We start from the raw sequence: 14,739 nt of genomic DNA on the forward strand, positions 1-14,739 counted from the left end.
ACGTCGGCCGTGAACGCTGCCACGCTCTCCATGTCGATCTCTTTCTTGAGAATCGGGATGCTAATACCGTCCGTTGCACCACCTTCAACAGAATCGCATCGGAGCACGTACTCGATCGCGAGGTCGTCGATCGTTCGCAAAAAGGCCGCGAGGCGCACGTAGATCTGATTGCGCACCCGCGTATGGGCGATGTGCTGGTGTGCAGCGTAGCGCTCAATGGCCTCGGCCACCGTGTAGCTGATGTAAAACTACGCAGCATGCACGAGGAGGCGTCGTGCGATGATGCAGTACCTGGGTATTGAGGAGCGCGTCGAGGCTCGCGGCGTTCACGGCGTCTTCGGTGCCTACGCAAACAGTGCAGAAGCGCTTGTATGGGCGCACGCCACGTACGCTGCATCGTGGTCAAATGCCGAATGAGAGAAACCAAAGAGCCTGGCCGGTCGTGCCTACACTGTAGCCAGGCCGAGTAGCCACACGCACGGCTCAGAGAGCTGGCGCCAAGGCCACGAGGTCGATGCAGCAGAGCATCCTCCGTCGTCGAGATTGTCTGCGTCGATTACCTCTGCCCGGCATCGATTGCCTGCGTCGACCTCACTCGGTCGCCATCCACAGCATATCTTGCTCGATGGCCGCGCGGCGCCGTGGCGCCACCGTCTGCCTTCTGTTTTTCATGACGTCGCTGATTGGTGGGATTTCGCCTTCGATATTTTCGGTCGGCAAAAGGTCGCTAGAGCGCGGGAAGGGATAGGGTTCTGGTACGTGGAGCTACGCGTCGCCAACGCGCGCACCCGTCGCCGACAGCGCAGGCGTAGTTCTCCATATTAATAGTACGAGGAATTCCCTTCGCTCGCCTCGGAAAGGAGCGCGGGCAAGCGATACCGATGGCGTCAACGTATCTCTCTTCTTGTTCAAGAAAACACGAGCGTTGGGATATATATATGTACTTTAGATCCTTGCAACAAAGCGACCTGCGAATGGAAGACGACGACGCACCCGTCGAGTCTGCGTCCTTGGACCGCTGGAGCTCTGCTTGCCCTCGCCCTTCAACCCCAAGAACAAGAGAACGACGACGCACCGCGGGTGGTAATGCAGCGACCCCCACTACCGAGTATCCATCCTGCCGTCGGAACGGGGTCGGGTAGACTCGCGGGCATCAACCGCCCTCGTTGGCTCCATTGATATCGACTGCAAGAAGACGGACTGTCGCTTCCGCTGCGGGAATCGACTTCGGAAAAGATCGCGCGCCAAATCCCACCAATCCGCGACAAGAACGAAACACCGAGGCGCCCAGGAGAGTGCCACGTGTCCAAACCGGTCAGCGCCATCGGACCGCGAGCAACGACGATGGACAGAGCCGGCAATCTCCATGGAGGACGACACGCTCCTCTACGTCATGGAGGCCGCAGCATCGCCCTCGCCGTCGTTCCTCCAAACCTTGCAGCCGGCCACACAGTCCAGTGGAGCCACGCCCGTTCGCGCTCTCTCGCTCCTTCCACTCATTCAACTCTGACCGCGACGCAGCGTCGACGCGACAAGGGCTCAAGTAGGACTACTCGATCCAACCGACGACTAATGGCACTAGGTACAGTACGCGCCGCCAAGAGCACACCGCGCGGCTTGCAATGATGTCAACAACTCGTGTGGCTGCCAGATATGTATGTGCACCTTCAAGTCCATCCATACACCTCCCTACGTAGTACTTGACAGCGGCGGTCGCCTCAGCACACACACAAGACACACGTGGCAAAAGGTTCCTTCCTTCTTCTTGGCGTTGACACCACCGTTGCTGCAGGGTCATCTTGCGCTACTTCCACGTCCACTGATCCACCGTCGCGATGCGGACGCGGGGCGGCTCGCGCGTGATCGCTGCGGTCGTCTGCTGCTGCGCCACCAGCGCCTGCATGCGTGCGAACGCGCAGACAGGGCACGGCGCTTCCACCATGCCGGGCTTGCGGTACTCGTCCAAGAGCACACGCGTCGTGTGTCGGAGCGCCGGCAAGCTCGCCATGCGCTTCTCAAAGACCAAGAGGACGTCGTCGTCGTAGACGCGCTTGGGGTACGCGTGGCCGCACGTAAAGACCTTGGCGTGCGTCTCGATCGGGTCGTCGAGGCCCAGATTCGCTTGACGACCCAGCTGCAAGAGCGGGATCTCGTCGCTGTTGCGCTCAATGTTGGCCAGCAGCATGTCGGTCGTCGACGCAAGCGACGCCACGTCATAGGTGGGCAGCTGCTGCGCGCACAGCTGGAACACATACGCGCCGGTAAACGGCAGCTTCTGGCACTCGGTGACCCACTGCACGTCCCGCTCGGCAAAGTCGGAGGCGACGTCGGACGAAAAGAGCAGCCGCGCCACGAGGCCTCCGACGTGCCCTATCGATAGCACTCCGTTCTTATCCTAAGAAGCAGAGATAAAGAAATCTACCGTCGTGGTCGGGGTGCTGCAAGAACGCTTCCAGCTCCGACGTGGTGTGCCCGGAAGCGAACCACTGCACGAGGATGCGCGAGAGAAGCGAGAGTTTCGTGTGCAGCGGCAGCTCGGGCGTTGGCGCCGGCACCACCAGCGTCATCAAAAGATGCGTGAGCTCGTCGGCGCTCGAGGCCGAGAGCGTCGTCTTCCTAACCATTGGGATGAGGCCGACGACACTTGGAACAATCTCCTACTGCTGGAGGTCGTGCTGCTGCAATTTGCACTCGATCGCATCGACCCACTCGCCGTGGGCTTCGTACAAGACGGCGGCGGCCGCCCAGTTGGCATAGTCGACGCAGCGCAGCACGAGGTACGGCGGGCGGTACTGCGGCGCCCACGCCCGCAGCAACCGCTCCAGCTCGATTTGCGAGAACGCGTCCGTCGGCAAGCGCGGCGACTTGTCGTTGAGCTGGTCGGCGTTCAGGCGCAAAAGCACCGTCAAAAGAGCTCGATCGTCTCTTCTTTCGAGGCCAGCATGCGCTCGGACGACGCCACGTCACTGACCCACTCGCGGTACGTCGTTCCATCGATCGGTGGCGTCGGTGCGGCTTTGGTCGCGACCGTGCGCGGGTCCAGCACCGTCGCCATCGCCACCACGCTCGCCTCGTCGAGGCTCGGAAGCGTCCGAAGCAGCCAATCGCGCTGCGCCACCAAGCTGCTCGGCGCTTGGCACATGACGTGGATCTGCGTCTGCAGCGGCAGCCGGCGAAACACACCGCGCACGGCGCAGTGCACGAGCGCAGCGGCGTGGCCCTTCTCCAAGAGCATGGCCACCTACCGCACGCAGCGAAATGAGACGCGCCGAGGCAACAAGCCTCGTACATGATCGCCCGAGAGCTCCAACCCGGCCGACTGGAGCGCGAGAAGCCCGGCGAGGATCGCGTGGCGTGCTATCGCGACATGGAGCACAGCGTCGACGGCATCGTGGGCTGCGCACGCCGCCAGCGCCACGTCGGTCTCAAAGTCGGCGTTGGATCCGAGGAACGCGAGCAGCCATGGCCACGTCACGCTGCTTGTCGACGTCGGCAGCTAGGTTGCGACGAATGAGACAGCCCGTTGTCGGAAGGATAGAGAATGCGGTGGCCTACTTGGTCGGCGAGGAGTCGGAGGGCAGAGTGCACGAGCACGTTGCTGAGGACTCTGCGCTCGACATGCGACGTCGCATCGCCCTACTTGGTCATGAGGACAGGCGCATATTCAGAGGTTTTATGGAGGCGGACCGGTCGCAAGAGAACGTCGCGCGTGTACTCGATCGCGTTGACGAGACCGCCGTGGAGCACGAGCTTCTCGACGGCTTTGGACGGCAAGACGCGCGAGTAGGCGTAGAGACGCATGATCCACTCGCAGCTGTTGCGCGAGATCGCCTTGCTCGGCTCGCGGGCGCAGATGGTGTCGGCGACCACCTCACTACTCAAACGATGAGAGCTCCATGTGGTGTCGTCTACAGACCAGAGCGACGCCATGTCGATGCCGATCGAGTAGCCAATGGACACGGCATCCTGGACGTGAATCGAGCGCTCCAGAAGCGCTTCAAAGAGCGAGAGACGGGACCACTTGGGCCGGCACTCGTAGACCTACGCGGTATCGTCATATTCCACTATCGCACAAGGATATATGCAAAAGTAGAGAATACTTGGTGGTCCGTGTGTACAAAGAAGAGGAGGTCGTCGCCGCCGAGGCTTTTCCCAGGCACGACCCGCCGTACCGACTCGTCTTGACGCAGCTTGAGCGTGTGCACGACCCGTGCCGCCTGCGCATTGCTACTTCCTATAGAAGATACCGTCGCATTATTGTCCATATACAAGGAGGACAGGGTGTCCATATATAAAAGATGGACACACTGTACCGTCGTCGCGCGAAGGCCGGGAGATCCATACGGCGAGCGCTTGTGCATCGTGCGTGCTGCCTTGGACGAGCAGCAGTTGCGACGAGCAGTAGACGAGCTGCGGGTCCGAGACATCGAGCGTCGGCAGCAAGTAGCTGGACTCGAGGCGCCAGTTCAAGTCTGCAAATGTCGTGATCGTCTGCGCCTTGGAGTCCAACGCCACGAGCCCCGACGACCGCGCGAAGAGGTCTCGGACAACATGCAACGACGCGTCAGGAAACTGCTTAATGCGCTGCGGGCGAAAGGCCTTGTCGTCGAGAAAGTGTTCTGGGAACGTCAAGACGGCGCCGTCGCTCGACCGGCGCTCCAAGAGCACCTTGTAGTAGTGCACAACCTTGTGCTTGCGCGTGGCGACGAGGAGGGACGTGGCGTTGGCATCGTCGTGGACCAGGTCCATCGAGAGAATTTTGCCTACCGCACGAGAATCCAAAACTTGATACCTTGATACAAGAAACAGGCCAACCCGAGAGCTCGCAGCGGCACGTCTCTTGGTTGGTTTCCACGTGGACGATCGAGATGAGGTCGCTACTCGACCCGACAAGCACGTAGTTGTGGCCGTTGAACGACCGCCACCACACAACGCACGTGGGCGTCGTCATGCCGGTCGAAAATTCGAGCGTGCTCAAGTCCTCGGCGTCGCCCGCGACCGTCGACTTGTACTTGGCGCCGTTGTGGCCATGCGCGCGGAGGTACGACATCATCTATGCCAAGATGCAGCACATGCATCGGAGGAGGAAGGTACCTGCGTCGCCATGGGGCTCGGCGCGACGCTCATGAGATCGCCGGGGGCCACGTCCTTGAGATGCATCTGGTCACAAGAAGGAGAGATGAGGAGGAGCATGCAATGCAGAGCGTACCTGAAGCGTGAGCTTGCGCTCGCGGGCGACGAGCGCGGCGACGGGAAGGAGGAGGAGGAACATCTTGTGGCCCCACGCGACGACGACAACGAGCCAGTCGCCTTCGGGCGAGAACTCGAGCGCGACGACCTGCTGCCCATTCGTCGCGTAGCTCGCGGCCGACTGCGTTGACGACGCCGAGAGGGGTGGTAGCGACGAAGACGACGCGAAGGGCATCTCATCGCCAAACGAGAGCGGGTTGAGGACGGGGAGGCTAATGCCAAAGGACGACGACGAGCTCGGCGGGCCTTGGAGCGTCGGCGCCGCCGTCGAGAAGAAGGGCGACGCTTGTGCGATGCGGTCGAGCGCGAGGTTCCATGGCACGCGCCAAAAGCGCGGGTGCAGATCCTCCTCGAGCGACCGCAGGAGCAGCGTCTTGTCCGCGCAGTAGAAGGCCTGGAATTGCTTCTTCTCCGCGCAGCGCGACGCAAAGCTTAAGATGACGTTGGTCTCGTCCGAGTTGTCGAGCGGCAGCTCAATCACCTGCAGGAGCCGGCGCGTGTGGAAGACGCTCAGCGCCGGGCGACCGTCGCCCTCGGCTGCGGACGAGGCTGCCATCGTCTTCAAGCCGATCTGGTACTATTTTACATATTTTAATCCATCTCGATATTTGTATGGACGAGCATGATTTTGATTTGCATAGATTCGACTGCGTATCCTCATGGCGATGACATGGACCGAGTTCCGCGCCGGCGCCGACGCGCTCCTTGGCCTCCAGCAGCGCCTTCACGCCGACGGCCATGACCGTCTTAGCTGCTGGAATTGGCGATGGGAGAACGCTCCGGCAGGCCATGCGCTGCACGTATTACGTCACAATCTCGTCGATGACGGCTCATGGCCATGTAGCGTATCTTGCCGGGCTGGGGCTTCCTCGTCTCGGCCAACAACGTTCGCCACTGTTCGGCGCCTGCGCATGCTGCCGACGCATGCGACAGCGCCAGCGACGACGACGACGTCGTCGCCCTTGCGCCGCAACCGACCGACATTGTCCTGGTCGACTACCACGTCGTCTATAGCCCCACGTACGCGGCGCCGACGCTCTACCTGCGCGCGACGACGCCAGGTACAACGAGCCTCGTACGCATCCATCCCTCACGCTATATGGTTGATGCAGATGGGCGGCCCGTTCCGACGTCAACCGTGCGCGCGCAGGTGCACGCGGCAGCAAATCGCTGCGCGTCGATCGTCGACGTGGACCATTTCATCAGCCAAGACGAGCACCCAGTGCGCAGCACGCCGTGCTACATGCTACATCCGTGCGAGACGGCGAGCTGCCTCCGGCTCCTCCTCGCTGACCGGCCGACAGCATCGCCTCTCGAGACGCTCCTCGCTTGGCTCTCGCTCGTCCAGCCCGTGACGCAGATCGAGCATATCAAACACAGCTACGACTAATATACTACGATGATTCAAGGTCTACCCTGACGCGACGAAGAGCGCGTCCGAGCGTGTAAAGCACACGTCGCGCGGAAGCGTGTACCTGCACATTGGACACTCGTCGTTCGTGCTGAGCCACGGCGTGATGCACTTGGTGTGAAATGTGTGGTGGCACGGCAGCGAGGTCACGCCGTCGAGGCCGCGGTAGTCGTCGAGGCAGATCGAGCACGCGCGGTGGGCCACTTCCTTGTGCACATCCTTCCACTTCCTCGACGGCAAGAGGTCGACAAACATGGGGCACGTCGGGCGCTTCTCCATACCGGCGGCCAAATCGAGCATGTCGTGTGTGTCGGTCACGATCGCGCAGGCGACGCACGACTTGCCCGCGCGCATGGCGCAGTCGCGCAGTAGGACACGGGTCGTGCACTTGCCGCACACAATGTCGCCGCAGACGCGGCAGTGGTGGCGCCGCCGGAGGAGCGCGAACGTCTTGCCGCAGCAGCTGCAGTGGGAGCGCGCACTGTCCGGGACCCACCGGTCGCGCGGGCACGCGCTGCGTGTCTGCGCCGCCGCCGTACCCAATCGGCCAAGAGGAGTGGCCGCCATCGTCCGATCGATTCGCTTCTGACGGCAAGCGGATCGGGATGGGACAACGTCGGTCTGTTGGGTGCGCCGGTCGATTTTTATATTTCCCACGTCGGCGTACCGTACAGAGAAGAGCCAGTACTACCCCGTGCGACGCAGGTGCCAGCGCCGCGCCAGAGAAACGACGCCGCGTGGGGTGCCCGCAGGGCACTTACCGTCAAGCGACCACGTCGCTGCATGCTAAACCGCTGCGCAACCAGCCGCTGGCCACGGCAGTAACTCTACAGATCGACCGACCCAGTCACGACCAAGTGGCGACGTGCGCGCGTCGACGCCAAGGTGGTCGACACCATGGCGACATTCACCATACGGCTGCATTGGACGCAACATGGCGCAGGGTGATTATCGTACCGGTAGACACGCGACGTCATGTCAAGGCCTGCAGCTCCTACGAGGCCAGCAAGGGTGACTGTAGCTGCGAGAGCTGCACACGAGGCCACGCACAAGAGACGACGATACGATTAGAAGGGTAGCACACTACAGTGGATGCGGCGACGAGAGCCGCGACGATGACGCCTCGGACGCACGGGCGAGGTCGAGAAGCACGTCGGCGACGCCTTCGGCGGTCGGCCGCGCGGTGACGTCGTCGACCGTGCACATGGCAATGACCGCGGCAACGCCGGCGTGCGAGACCATGTCGAACGGAGACACGCGCACACAGTCGCGCGCTGCGGCGAGCAGCACCATATCGCAGTGCACATACCCGTGCGCGGCCAGGAGCGCAGCGTACGGCCGCGTCCGCGTCCAAATCTCGCCGAGGAGCATGCCAAGTGCATAGACGTCGGCAGATACCGTCGCTGGCTCGCCACGCAGCACCTCGGGGGCCATGTAGGCCATGTGGTCGGATCCGAACGAGACAATAGCATTGTGGTGGTGCGTGCGGAGCAGGTGCAGCGTGTCCAGGAGGCACGTGAACGCTTTGTCGACGAGCACGCGGTGGGGCGTGAGCCCGTCAAAGCACACGCTCTGCGCGTGCAGCGCGGCCAGACCGGATGCAATGCCATGGGCCATTTCGAGCGGCGCTGGCACAGGCGGCCCATGGTGCAGAGCATGCGCTAAACTGCCGCGCTCGGCAAACGGGACGGCGACAGCAAACTCGGTGCGGTAGTTGATGACCGACACTCCGAGAAGCGCCACGAGGTGGCGGTGGGGCGGAAGATCTCGCAGCATGTGCACGCGCTGGATAAAGGCAGCTTTCTCGGACGCCGTGACCTTGATTGGGAAGAGCGCGAGCTTGGCGCCGTCGCTGTAGCAGAGCCGCATGGACCGACTCGTGGCCAATTTGGACGTCTTTTCCTTTTCGAGCGGCAGCGTAAAGTCCGGGAACGCGTCGCGAAAGACTTGGCACGGGTCGGGAAGCGATGCGACGAGCGAGACGACGCGCTGGTGCGGCGATCGCACCTCGAGGTACGCCTCGATGGGCGATGACGGGTTCGACGAGCACGCGTGAGCTTTGAGCGTCCTGTGCTGCCGCCGGTAGTACAGGGCGAGACTCACGAGAAGACAAAGACACACGAGAGCTCCGAGGACGACACCAACGATGGCGCTTGTCGAGAGGGCCGAGGCGACGGCGGCCGACGGCAGCGACGATGCGCTTCCGCTTGTCGGCAAGGCAATCGTCGGGGATGTTGGGGTCGTCGGTGTCGTGGGGCACACGAGGGTCGTGTTGACACAGAGGCATCGGGGTGTTGTTGTACTCGGCTCGAACGACGCGCGTTGAAGTGCCCGGCAGTCGTCGACTGAGTCGGTCGTGCTACGCAGATATTTGTGAACATACGCAGTCAATCAGGAGGGTGCAAGGATGACTACATGTTGAGAGCGTACGCCCGCGCGACGTCAAGGGCGGCGAAGTGAGCGTTGGACGATGTCATGGTGCTAGTAGCCAACGGTTCAATCGACGCTGGTTAAGGGCGAATGCTGCAACACGTACATGACGAGACGGGGCGGCGACAAGGACGTCGGTAATACGATCGGGGAAGCATCGCATCGAACGGTTACGAGGGTGCTACGTGCAGACGCATGAGATACGTGGCGATATCGAGTCGGGTCCATACAGGGTCGAGAGGTTGGTATAGCGCGAGAGGTCCAGCGCTGGCAAGGTCGAGTCTGCGATCTGCCTGGATCACGATCGGTGGTGTGTTCGAGAAGGGTCGCTGCACGTACATGCTACTGATCGCGCCATTGTTTGTGAACGGTCCAAGGAGTGCAGCGCTGGAGACGTTGGCAAACTCGCTACATGGCCATGAGTCCGGACAAGTCGTCGCGATCGCGCCAAGTACGCATGGTGGAGGCGCGGGAAGAGCGTCGTTGGTAGCGTAAACGGCGAGATGGCATCGATGGTGGCGAGAAAGGTCCTACCATGCATCTTCAGCGACTTGGCACGTCGATCTCGGAGCGTACATGCGCAGGGACAGGACGGGCCGCAGGAGCTGCTCGAGCTGCTGCAGGGAATAGCCGGGTTCCGACCCATGCACCGCGTAGAAGAAGCCGCCTTCCATCGTCATGTACCATGCGAGGTCCGGGGTCATGGCGCCGAGGTCCTCGGACGTCGCCCAGAGACGGACGGCCATCGCGGGCGCTCGGTCGATCGCGGAAATGGAGAAATCATCCGCTTCCGGCAACGTTTCACGCACATCCGGATAATGTACCAGCGTATCCGTATGACGCCAGGAAGTGTCCCATCCTCCAAGCATCTCCGTCGCATGACGGCCTGCAGCACGTTGCGGCCGGCGCCCGAGGATGGGCAAGCGGCTCATCCAGGTGCACCCGCCTGCGGGGCTAAGTGGCAAGCGCCAAGTGGCAACACGCATGGCGGGCGTCTGCAGTGGTCCCGGCGAGGCGACGCCGGCTGCAACACGGGCGCACGGAAGCGAGGACGCCAAAGATACCGGCGACGCATGGATCCTTGATCGCGGGTATTACACCCGCGTACGTGTCGCGACGACGACGGTATCCAAACGGATGGACGAGGGTTCCCACGCTGGCGCCCACCCGCTCCACGCCCATGACGCAGCGCCGTGCCACTCTCCGGCGCGGTGTGCGTGTGATATCAGTCGACTGCCAGCCGAACGATTGGATGCGCCAGCGTGTTGGACCCGATGTTCGATAACGACGCGGCCACAGTGGTCGTCCCACGGTGCAGGTCGCCTTCCACGCTGTCTGATTCTAGTCGCGCCGAAACACGCAGACCGCGATGGCGCAGCGCCAGAGCCAAGCGACCTAGAGCATCATGGTCCTACAGGTGCGCCAACGGCACAGGGCATGCACACTTTGCGAGCAGGTTGCATTGGGTACAACCATACATAGGGCCATGTCAATTTTATATCCAAGACGGTGGGTTCTTAGAGCCGCAGCCGCACGACCACGTCATCGATGGTCGGGCGCTGGCCCGGGTTCGGGTGCAAACACGCCTTGACGAGCGCCACAAAGGTCGCCGACGTCGCGGCCACGAGCGCCTTTTCAGGGAACGGGAACGGCGGCCGGCGGCCCTTCTGGAGTTGACGCACGAGCTCGAGGTCGGCACCGACGAGCCCGAGATCGTGCTGCTGCGCAGCGTACGGCCGGACGCGCAAGAAGACTTGGCCGAGAAGCATGCCGAGGGCGTAGACGTCGCTGGCAGGCGACGGTCCGCTCTGGTCCAGAAGGAGCTCGGGCGCGGATGCTGCGAGCGCAAAGGCGCCAAACGGGGCATGGGCATGTGCGTGGAGCGGAGTCAGCAACGCAAAAATGTTGAGCGACGCGTTCCAGTGCTCGTCGAGGAGCACCTTGTGGCTCGAGACGCGGCCGTAGACGCAGCCCTTCGCGTGGAGGTACTGCAGTCCGAGGGCGACGTGGCGACTGATCGAGAGCAACGCCGCCGAGTCGAGCTCCACTTTGACATCGTGGAGGACGGAGCTCAGCGCGCCATTTTCGCAGTACGGCGTGACGAGGACAAGCGCCGCGTCGTAGTTGACGACCGAGACTCCGAGGATGCGGCCAAGCCGGTCGTGCTGCAGCGACGCGATGCGCTGGAAGCCCGCGAGAAACATCGTCTGCACCACGGTCGTGAGGTCGAGGGACTTGAGCGCGAGCTTGGCTCCGGTCGCGTCTCGGCACCAGAGCATGTCGTGGCTGCCGCGCATTGCAGTCGTCTTGGTGTTCACGAGGTCGGCGCGCCAGTGCGCCTTGAGCGCTGGGTGGTCGATGAGCGTGCTGCACGGCGCCACGATCGTTTCGTGGCTACCACCAGCGAGGAGCGTACGATCGTGGACTTCGTGGTACGCGTTGGCATCGTCCTTTGGCGATGCGCGACGGCGGCGCCGCACAAAGAGGATGGCCACGACGATTAGAAGCGCAAGCGCTGAGAAACCAACCGCCAGCCCGACGGTCGAGCCATGGCCCGACGACGGTGGAAACGTCGTTGGCTCGACCGACGGGATCCGTGTTGTCTTCTCGGTCGCATTCGTCGGTGGCGTCCGCGAGGCATTGCACGTCGGCAGTTCCGAGAGGGTGTAGCTCGTACACTCGGATCTTTCGGCGCTGGCGTCGATGCTGGCACACTTTTCGAGATCGTTTTCTCGGATCTTGATCTTGACCTGTTGCAGCTTCTCGAACGCGCACAGCTCCAGCGTGGTGCTGGTATCCTGGACGGTGATGCTCCTACGGCAACGACGGTCGAGTGCGAGACGGCGCAACGCAGCGTACAGGTTTGTCAATTTGAGCATCTCTGGGAGCCGGCGGCGGGTGAACGTCGTCTCGGGCCAGTAGTTTCTGCACGAGATGCAGATGAGTAGACTATCGGGATATGTGGTCTTACACGACGAGCGTCGATACGCTCCGCAAGATGTCTTGGAACGGCGGTTGACGGGCCGGTTCTGCCGTGCAGTTGGTCGAGCGGAGGTTCCCCTCGTGCTCCAGGAGTCGTAGCACTTTGCCGTCCGCGCTGGTCAACCACGTGGCTTTCGACTGCGCGTCGCACGTCCATCGCGTCTCGGTCATGGCGGCGGTCGACTTCACGTTGGCAAATACTTCATTTTCGACCGACCCCACCCACACAAGACTGGCCAATCCGAGCGCGTGGCCTATAAGAAATCCAAGATCTGACACACAGGAGGCTGCCACGTCATACAACCCCATGCACAAGTGCTTCCTTGCCAGCACAATCACTTGCACAACTCGGTCGAAGCGCTTCATAAAGTGCAAGAAGGGCGACAACATGGTAGGTAGTTGGTTCGTTCGTCCCATCAACGAAGAAAGCGTCTTGGATACTCGCAACCTCGAGCGCTCCTGCAAGCCAGATAGGATAGGAACTAGCCACCGCCGACGTTGTGAAGCCAACAAGCGTGCCTTGCGGTCGCAGTGCCAGGGCAGGAGCCCCAGCGAGCCGAGACATGCGAGCCAAAATGCACGTTGAAACGGATCGTGACTTTGACACCGTGGCACTCGTGCAGTATGTACTATCTGCCTCCGTCCGAGCCCCTTCAAGAGAAGCTGTGCGCCAAATTTGTTGCCCGCGATGGGCAACCCAGCTGTTCCTGCGATCCTTGTTACCGTACAATCACGCTACACTACGGTACGCAGGGTGGAGATACTCAAATGTAGGAATCGGCAGTCGAATGTGGCAGCTCGATAGTTCGGTCGGTTAGATGACGTAGCGGTCTTCGTAGACGATCTGCAGCACAGCGACAACCTCGTCCATCGATGGCCGGTCGCACGCATGCAACGCCCAGCAGCGCAGCAAGAGCGCTTGCAACTCGGCCGGGTACCCACTGAGTTGCGTCGCCACGTCGTACGGTGCCACCGTGCCATCCTTCGCCGCTCGCTCTAGCAACAAGACATCGACGCCGACATTGCCCAGGTCGTGCAGCTATCCACGTCGTCTCCGTCAGCACCGCCAAATGCACAGATCGAACTACCTCGGTCGCAAACGGACGCAGCCGCGTGCAAATTTCGGCCAGAAGCAGCGCCACCGAGTAGACGTCGGCCGCGACCTCGTCCATGCAGTCACCGCGGAGGACCTCGGGCGCCTTGTGTGCGAGTCGCTGGCTGCCAAACGACGGCCCGTCCGGCAAGCGCAAATCTGAATACGTCAATAGACTCAGCACGTTGAGCTTGACTTGCATCTCGGCGTTGACAAGGAACTTGCGACTCGCCAAGCACGGCAGCGACCGGCCGCGGCCATGGACAAACTGCACGGCGGTCGCGACGTCTATGCACATGTTCCACTCGACGTCGTCCGAGATGGCAATCTTGGGGTTTGCAAGCACCGTCGCCAGTGACCCGTTCTCCATGCACTCGACGACCGCGCCGACGCACATGTCGTCGAGGCGCGGGAAGGACGCGACGCCGAGGAAGAGCACGAGGTTCACATGCTGGAGGTTCGAGACGAGCCAGAGGTCGGACAAGAACGTCTCAACGTCCGGCGATTCTTTCGAGACGTACTTGATGACGACATCCCGGTCCTCGAACACGCCTTGCAGCAGCGCCCGACTCGGCTTGACGAGCGTCATGCGCGTCGGGGCTGGCAGCCGGAGGTAATCCGGAAACGACGCGAGCATCGGGTCGGACAAGCTCGGATCGGACACTGCTAGGGCATGACTCGACTTGCGCCCCGTCGAGCTTGCTGTCGAGAGGCGGTCGCATGTCGTTGGCACGGCAGCGGGCGGCGACGCGGCGCGCCGGCGGCGGAGGTACATGAAGGCGGCAACGACGAACACAAAGGCGGCAATGACGCCGAGGATGACGGCGACGACGACAAGCGCGCTCATGGTGCTGCCGTCGGCCGATGCCATGGCAGGCGCGTCCGTCACGTTGATGCTGCCACTCTCGAGGCTGTCGCGCGGGCTCTTTGTGGCCTGGCTTGCGTCGTTCGGCGCGAGCCAGAGTGTCGTGTTGAGGCGAGGAGCGCCCGCGATGTACCTAGAGCACAGTTCGTGCAGCCATAGATACAGGAAGCACGTACGCGTGCGGCGGCGCCGAGACGTTGAAGGGCGTCGCGACTTGAAGGTTGGGCACGTCGACAAAGTTCCTATTCGCGATCGGATGCAGAAGCGCTGCGAGCAGAAGTGGTGGGCGTACACAAAAGCCAGCTTGGTGTAGTTTTGCAGCGAGATCGACGTCACGGTCGCGTTCTGGAGCACGCTGTAGATTGTGCATGAGACCTTGCTGCAGGTAGAAGCAACGTACAAGAGGCTCGCCATCGGGGCTTGCAGCGATGCGAGGCTCGAGACGTCTGAGAGTCCGTCCAGCGTTCTACAAGTCAGGCAGGCATCAATGGCCACCCCTGTATGGCCAGTAGAACGTACAAGGCCACCACGTTCGTGAGGTTGCCGGGGGCTCAAACGACCACGGGTGCCCATGACCATTTCTAATGCAATCGCATGAGTCGTCGTCCGTGCCATCGACACTGCAAGGCAGTACATGGTGAGCTGGGAGAGGTTCATGGCGGCCCAGGACGACGCGTCGATCGCGATACCGCCGGCGGCTTGGATGTC

General features: G+C 62.1%; 8 protein-coding genes across 8 annotated transcripts; 2 read left to right on the forward strand and 6 right to left on the reverse strand.

Moving 5' to 3' along the window:
- Window positions 1-1,804: 1,804 nt before the first annotated feature.
- SPRG_04510 (hypothetical protein) lies at window positions 1,805-5,818 on the reverse strand (the record flags this gene model as incomplete). Its single annotated transcript, XM_012343431.1, has 13 exons — window positions 5,210-5,818; window positions 5,095-5,160; window positions 4,816-5,053; window positions 4,314-4,763; window positions 4,101-4,234; window positions 3,917-4,041; window positions 3,688-3,874; window positions 3,556-3,636; window positions 3,290-3,496; window positions 2,955-3,241; window positions 2,662-2,928; window positions 2,423-2,616; window positions 1,805-2,370 (listed from the first exon to the last, which is right to left on the reverse strand). The coding sequence occupies exons 1-13, from the start codon at window positions 5,804-5,806 to the stop codon at window positions 1,805-1,807; spliced, it is 3,399 nt and encodes a 1,132-aa protein (XP_012198821.1). The 5' UTR covers window positions 5,807-5,818.
- Window positions 5,819-5,881: 63 nt separating this feature from the next.
- Window positions 5,882-6,650, forward strand: SPRG_04511 (hypothetical protein). The gene is made up of 3 exons (XM_012343432.1): window positions 5,882-6,050; window positions 6,095-6,311; window positions 6,363-6,650. The coding sequence occupies exons 1-3, from the start codon at window positions 5,910-5,912 to the stop codon at window positions 6,638-6,640; spliced, it is 636 nt and encodes a 211-aa protein (XP_012198822.1). The 5' UTR covers window positions 5,882-5,909; the 3' UTR covers window positions 6,641-6,650.
- Window positions 6,614-7,308, reverse strand: SPRG_04512 (hypothetical protein). The gene has a single exon (XM_012343433.1). It carries the CDS (start codon window positions 7,226-7,228, stop codon window positions 6,662-6,664), a length of 567 nt encoding a protein of 188 aa, XP_012198823.1. The 5' UTR covers window positions 7,229-7,308; the 3' UTR covers window positions 6,614-6,661.
- Window positions 7,309-7,744: 436 nt separating this feature from the next.
- Window positions 7,745-9,138, reverse strand: SPRG_04513 (serine/threonine protein kinase; the record flags this gene model as incomplete). Its single annotated transcript, XM_012343434.1, has 2 exons — window positions 7,745-9,020; window positions 9,077-9,138. 2 exons carry the CDS (start codon window positions 9,136-9,138, stop codon window positions 7,745-7,747), a joined length of 1,338 nt encoding a protein of 445 aa, XP_012198824.1.
- A 496-nt stretch (window positions 9,139-9,634) lies between these two features.
- On the reverse strand, window positions 9,635-9,837 carry SPRG_04514 (hypothetical protein; the record flags this gene model as incomplete). The annotated part of the gene is made up of 2 exons (XM_012343435.1): window positions 9,635-9,641; window positions 9,668-9,837. 2 exons carry the CDS (start codon window positions 9,835-9,837, stop codon window positions 9,635-9,637), a joined length of 177 nt encoding a protein of 58 aa, XP_012198825.1.
- A 169-nt stretch (window positions 9,838-10,006) lies between these two features.
- SPRG_04515 (hypothetical protein) lies at window positions 10,007-10,490 on the forward strand (the record flags this gene model as incomplete). The annotated part of the gene is made up of 2 exons (XM_012343436.1): window positions 10,007-10,195; window positions 10,437-10,490. 2 exons carry the CDS (start codon window positions 10,007-10,009, stop codon window positions 10,488-10,490), a joined length of 243 nt encoding a protein of 80 aa, XP_012198826.1.
- An 83-nt stretch (window positions 10,491-10,573) lies between these two features.
- Window positions 10,574-12,244, reverse strand: SPRG_04516 (TKL protein kinase; the record flags this gene model as incomplete). Its single annotated transcript, XM_012343437.1, has 3 exons — window positions 10,574-11,905; window positions 11,951-12,016; window positions 12,063-12,244. The coding sequence occupies 3 exons, from the start codon at window positions 12,242-12,244 to the stop codon at window positions 10,609-10,611; spliced, it is 1,545 nt and encodes a 514-aa protein (XP_012198827.1). The 3' UTR covers window positions 10,574-10,608.
- Window positions 12,245-12,887: 643 nt separating this feature from the next.
- Window positions 12,888-14,445, reverse strand: SPRG_04517 (serine/threonine protein kinase; the record flags this gene model as incomplete). The annotated part of the gene is made up of 4 exons (XM_012343438.1): window positions 12,888-13,112; window positions 13,162-14,164; window positions 14,208-14,273; window positions 14,324-14,445. The coding sequence occupies 4 exons, from the start codon at window positions 14,443-14,445 to the stop codon at window positions 12,888-12,890; spliced, it is 1,416 nt and encodes a 471-aa protein (XP_012198828.1).
- Between the last annotated feature and the right edge of the window lie 294 nt (window positions 14,446-14,739).

The sequence above is a fragment of the Saprolegnia parasitica genome (genome assembly GCF_000151545.1).
Source record: "Saprolegnia parasitica CBS 223.65 unplaced genomic scaffold supercont2.13, whole genome shotgun sequence".
Classification (NCBI taxonomy): Eukaryota; Oomycota; class Saprolegniomycetes; order Saprolegniales; family Saprolegniaceae; genus Saprolegnia; species Saprolegnia parasitica.

What these genes read in the sequence shown, in the direction of transcription:
- SPRG_04511 (XM_012343432.1), top strand. Translation starts at nt 5,910, where the DNA reads ATGGCGATGACATGGACCGAGTTCCGCGCCGGCGCCGACGCGCTCCTT. An exon ending in CGGCAGGCCATGCGCTGCAC is followed by an intron (nt 6,051 to 6,094) that starts GTATTACGTCAC and finishes ATGGCCATGTAG; the next exon opens with CGTATCTTGCCGGGCTGGGG. An exon ending in CCTGCGCGCGACGACGCCAG is followed by an intron (nt 6,312 to 6,362) that starts GTACAACGAGCC and finishes TGGTTGATGCAG; the next exon opens with ATGGGCGGCCCGTTCCGACG.
- SPRG_04512 (XM_012343433.1), bottom strand. Translation starts at nt 7,228, where the DNA reads ATGGCGGCCACTCCTCTTGGCCGATTGGGTACGGCGGCGGCGCAGACA.